This window comes from Helobdella robusta (genome assembly GCF_000326865.2).
Source record: "Helobdella robusta unplaced genomic scaffold HELROscaffold_109, whole genome shotgun sequence".
In the NCBI taxonomy this organism is placed as follows: Eukaryota; Metazoa; Annelida; class Clitellata; order Rhynchobdellida; family Glossiphoniidae; genus Helobdella; species Helobdella robusta.
Genome location: NW_008703612.1, coordinates 22,977 through 29,052, shown reverse-complemented (window position 1 = coordinate 29,052; position 6,076 = coordinate 22,977). Strand labels below are relative to the sequence as shown.

At 34.7% G+C, this 6,076-nt stretch overlaps 1 protein-coding gene across 1 annotated transcript; it reads left to right on the top strand.

The window, feature by feature from the left end:
* Window positions 1-1,770: 1,770 nt before the first annotated feature.
* HELRODRAFT_124011 (hypothetical protein) lies at window positions 1,771-2,693 on the top strand (the record flags this gene model as incomplete). The annotated part of the gene is made up of 2 exons (XM_009012518.1): window positions 1,771-2,265; window positions 2,637-2,693. Coding segments are annotated over 2 exons (552 nt in total), but the record flags the coding sequence as incomplete, so codon positions are not given.
* Between the last annotated feature and the right edge of the window lie 3,383 nt (window positions 2,694-6,076).

The window sequence follows — 6,076 nt, the reverse complement described above, 5'->3', positions numbered from 1 at the left end:
TGGAAAAGTAAAAAAGTAAGAAAAAAAAACATGGATTCTGAAATATTACACCGCATATTAAGAGCATGCTACATGGTTTTGCATACAATCTGTATTCCTTGTTGTATGTTTGCGTTTGGTTTTCTGTGTTTAAGTATGTGTGTGTAGGTAAGTATGTATGAATGTGCTTATGTATGCGTGTATGTTTGTATGTATGTGTGTATTTGTTTATGTATGCGTGTGTGTTTGTATGTATGTGTTTATGTATGCGTGTATGTATGTATGTAGGCCTATGTTTACTTGTTGATGTAAATTTTTATGTATGTATGTTTGTATGTATGTCAATGATACAATTAAAAAATGCAAGATGTTTGTAAAGGCATGCGTTGGTATGTGTATGCGTTGGTATGTGTATACAAAACTTTGTATGTTTAAGATAACGAGTGAATAGTTGTATGAATTTAAACATCCGATGTAGCAAAATATTTTTGTAAATTTACTTCAGATGACAGGAGCGATATGTTTCATCGAACATAAGCCAAATTTTTTTGTGTCTTTGTATTTGTATATTTTAGTAAAAATCTATGCATATTTTTCAATTGTTTATTGTGTTTTTATATTTAGCTTCAGTTTATTTTGCGTTTGTATATTTAGTATTTGTATATTTGGTATTTGTATATTTGATATTTGTATACTTTGTATTTTGTATTTTTATAGGATTTTATGTTTTTACGTTTGTATGTTTTTAAATATTTTATCCATTTTATCCATCTTCATCTTTTGATACTTTTGCATGAACCACATATAATTCTTTTTCGTAACTAAACTTTTTTTGTTGTGTTATAGATTACTACAAAATTAAATACTGAAAAATTTAATCGAAAATGATTTTCTCATTACTATTGCTACTACTAATACTACTTCGACTGCTACTACTCTTGCTACTACTGCTGCAACTACTACTACTACTATTATTGAAGCTTCTACTACTACTACTACTATTGATGATGTTGCTGCCACTACTGCTGCTGCGTTGCTACTACTAGTATTGCTAATTTTAATAATTTATATATTTTCTACTGCTATTAATAATAATGGAAAAATAATAATAATAATAATATAAATAATAATAATTTCACGCTCTTTGGAACAGTGAGTTATCCACAACTGCCTTCTACTCCAACATCTCCGAAAATAAGTTGCAACAACAACAACAATAATAACATTAACAATAGCAATAGCAACAACAACATCAGCAGCAACAACAACATCAACATGTTGTACATGAAGACTCATCCATCAACTACACCGCCATCCGTCGAAGCGTTAGATTGTTATAAATATTCTTCCCTGGCATCCAACAACAACATCAACAACAACGTCCACATCAACAGCATCAACAATCTTATCTACGATTCAATACCGGCGTCGTCGTCTTCATCACCGATGCAGAAAACGCTACAACCACAACAACATCATCACCATCAACAACAACAACAACAACAACAACTAAGCAACACATTCCTCTTCAACAACATTTCCAACACTCCACCGTCACACTTGTTTCTTCCGCACCACCACCACCAACCACCAATACCACCACCACTACCTCCGTCTCTGCAACCATCATCAAGACACCACTCTCATCATCATCCTCCCCCGCATCTTCTCCTTCCACCATCACCATCATCGCTTCCGCTCCACTCTAATCCACCGGCTCACCAATGTCTCTCGTCATCATTACCCCAACCACCATCATCGTCTTCTTCATCTTCTTCCTCGTCGTCATCACTCTTTCCATCGTTTGGGTTCACGCAAGAACAAGTGGCCTGCGTCTGTGAAGTCCTTCAAAACAGCGGCAATGTCGAAAGGTTGGCTCGCTTCCTCTGGTCCCTCCCCGCCTGCGACCACCTCCACAAAAACGAAAGCGTCCTGAAAGCGAAAGCTGTTGTGTCCTTCCACAGAGGCAACTTTAAGGAACTCTACAGAATTCTGGAGTCGCATCAGTTCTCTCCACACAACCACAACAAACTGCAGTCCCTCTGGTTGAAGGGGCACTACACGGAAGCGGAGAAGCAGCGTGGCAGACCGCTGGGGGCCGTCGGGAAGTATCGGGTGAGGAGGAAGTTCCCGCTGCCAAGAACAATCTGGGATGGTGAGGAGACAAGTTATTGTTTCAAGGAAAAGTCCAGGACGGTTTTGAGGGATTGGTACAGCCACAATCCCTATCCGTCACCAAGGGAGAAGAGGGAACTTGCTGAAGCTACTGGGTTGACCACTACGCAGGTTAGCTGGCTGGTTGGTTGATTGGTTGGCTGGTTGGTTGACTGGTTGGTTGATTAGTCGGTCGGTCTGTCGGTTGGTTGGTCGGTGAGTTTTGATCGGTAAATTGTTAGGTAGCTGGTAAATTGTTTTATGAGCGATTGTTGATCTGAATATTTAGCGGTATTTTTTTACTACTTCTCAAAGATATCAAAGATGTTTTTACCTCAGTGTGTTTGTTATATTTCAATTCTTGTTTGATAATGATTAATAATGATTATTCTCACACGCTGTTCAACGCGTGCTCCTAGCGTAAATTTTAACACGTGATATGAACATCCATCCATTCATCCATCCATTCATTCATAAAAATTACTACTTATAAATTGTGATAGGTCAGCAATTGGTTCAAGAACAGAAGGCAGCGAGACAGAGCAGCAGAAACTAAAGAGAGGTGGGCGTGATTTTTTTTCAAATTAAATTTAAAATTAGGTGCGTCCGTGGTGCGTCCTTAACAATGAATGCTAGATTCTTAGATGCCATAAAATTTAAATTTAACCGATTTAGAATATAACTAAATAAAAGTAAATTCCAGTTTTAATAAAAGTGTTCGTTCAATTAGCATAAACAGAAAAATAATGATTGAATTAAATTTAATTCAGGGGTGGGCAAACTTTTTGCTGTGAGGGCCGCATTGAGAACTATTTTACCTTTGAAGGGCCGCATATGTACTTAAATAACAAATTTTTTCGACCCGGGGGAGAATTTTTTAAGATTTGTGGTTCCTTTTTTTGGTCATAATGTCTAGCTGACGGCCTTTTTTTGGTGAACAAGGACTCGCTGGCCGCACAAAACAAATTGATTGATTGAATTAATTACAATTGATTGGATTAATTTTAATCGTATTTTCACAAATTACGTTACATATTTATTGATAATATAATATTTATATAATATAATATAATTAATATAATATTAATAGTTTGAAAATAGAGATAATAATACAAAATTAATAGAATAATTTTAAAAACAAAAATAATGTTTTATAATTGAAAAAATGTCCTCAACAAACAACTTTTCACCCTCTAGGGACACAACAACTCCAGGCAACATGTCCAACTCATCCAACAACACGGACAACAACGACAACAACAACACAAACAGCAACAACAACAACAACGACATCACAACATCAACGACAACTTCAAAGCAAATCAATAAATCCAACAACAGCACAAAATACAATGAAGTCGAAGATGACGACGATGATGTCGATGATGAGGATGATGACGATGAAGATGATGATGACGATCTTAAACATCATCATCATCAGCAGCAGCAACAACAACTTCACATTGGTTACCACAACAACCACAGCAACATTTTCAGTCACCAAATCGCACCATCTCCAAATGCTTACTTAAACTTTTTTCCGCAGCAAAAAAACATCAACAGCATCAACAACAACAATAACATCATCGAGAACAACGCCTACAGCAACGTTTACAACAATTTTTACAACACTCAACAATACTTCGCAACATCGCCGTTCTATCACTCAACATTCCCGACAACAACGTCATCATCCCACAACAACAACTACAACAACAACAACAATACTAGCTCATTCACACACTATCAAAAACAGCAACAACTGCAACAACAACATCCACAATTATTTTTCCAGCAACAACAGCAGCAACAACCACAGAAACACTTCCAACTTCCAACGACAACAACAACATCATCTTCTCCATCGACATCCCCATTTGATTTCAATTCACTCTTCAGCTACCATCACAACAACGCTCATTCCTTCATTTTTCCTTCATTCAATCCTACTAAAATCGAACTTGCGAACGAGCTTCCGTTTGAGAAAATCAACAACAACAACATCAGCAACAGCAGCAACAACAACATCAGCATCAACAACAACATCAGCAACAACATCGGTAACAAAACTGCACCATTCAACATTTCAGCCGCAACATCTTCAACAACATCTGCAAAGCGATAACAAACATTCAACGTTAACTGCCGATACATTATTATTATTATATTTGCTATTATTTCTTCAAAAATTTACACACGAACACACACACACCACATATACGCACGCACATACGCACACCACACACACACCACACACACATTCAGACAGACGAAAGAGAAAAAGTTTACACAAACATTTTATCGATGTATTTACAATGGTGATGACCGTAAAATTACGATAACCACGATGTTGGTGATGATGATGATACATTATTATACTAATAATTATGGTAATAATTAAAATTTTTTATTATTACAATAATAATAATAATAATAAACTGCTACAACAACAACTACTACTACTGCTATTACTTATTCTACTACTACTACTACTACTGCTTCTACTACTACTACTACTAATACTACTATTATTATTACTTCTTCTACTACTACTTCTACTACTACTGCTACTACTACTACTACTAAGGATAATAATAATAATAATGGAATAATATATTATTTTATATATTTTTATTATTTGTATTCAATTATGTTTTCTCAGTGGATCACGCAAACGGTTTGAAAAATGTCATTGCTCCTATCTCGTCAGAATAATGATAATTTTCATAAATTTGATTAATTGTTAATTATCCGTTAATTAATTAATTAATTTGTTATTATTTGTTATCTTGTTAATTAGGCTTAATTAATTAATTCAATTAATAAATGTTGAAAATCCTTTTTAAATATTTTATTTTAATTAGAAATTTGATTAAAGCAAAATAAAAGATAATAAAAATGACTAAATGTTATCTTCCTTATTTCTAATGATAGAAGTTGAAATGCTGCTGCTAATACTACAGCTGCTATTACTATTAGTACGATTAATCCATTAATTTGATTGATTGACTGATTGAATGAATGAATGAATGATTAATTGAATGAATGAATGATTGAATAAATAAATCAATGAATGATTGACTGACTGACTGACTGATTGATTGACAAATGAAATCTTAGCATAAGATCGGAATAAATTTAATAACGAGGCGTAACGAAACAATGGAAACCCGAGAGTTTAAAAACAAACACAAATAAATAGAAACAAGCAAGCTAAAAAAACAAAGACAATAAAGCAAAACAAACACCATAGAATAAATATTCAATTAACGGTAGGCCTCCCCATTTAAATAAACACCATACAAATCTTCAAAGGCAGTTTAATTTTCTTGTATTAATTGTTCACAGACAAACAAAACAGTTAGATTTGTTTGTATGTATGTATGTATGTGCGTGTGTGTATGTATATATGTGCATGTGTTTATGCATATGTGTACGTGTGTGTATGTATGTACGTATGTGCAGATGTGTGTGTATGTATGTATGTGCGTGTGTGTTTGTATGTGTATGTATGTATGTATGTGCGTGTGCGTATGTGTATGTGCGTGTGTATATGTTTGTGTGTATATGTATGTATGTATGTGTGTAAGTACGAATGTATGTGGGTGTTTGTTTATTGTGCGTGTGTGTGTTTGTGGTTTGCTTGTATGTTTTTTTTATAATTTTTTTTATAAATTCTAATTTAAATTAAATTAACGAATATGAAAAAACGTATTCTATATATTTATATATGCATGGGTGCACGCACATATGTGTGTGTGCATGCGTGCGTGCGTGTGTGCTTGTTTATGTTTGCGTAAGGTTGTGCATAATGTAAGGTTGTCATTGTGCGTATGTATGTGCGTGCGTGTGTGTGTGAGGGAGTGTGTGTGTGTGTGTGTGAGGGAGTGTGTGTGTGTGTGTCTTCTTTCACCTGCTTATACTTTTTAAGAAAAAGTTTCAA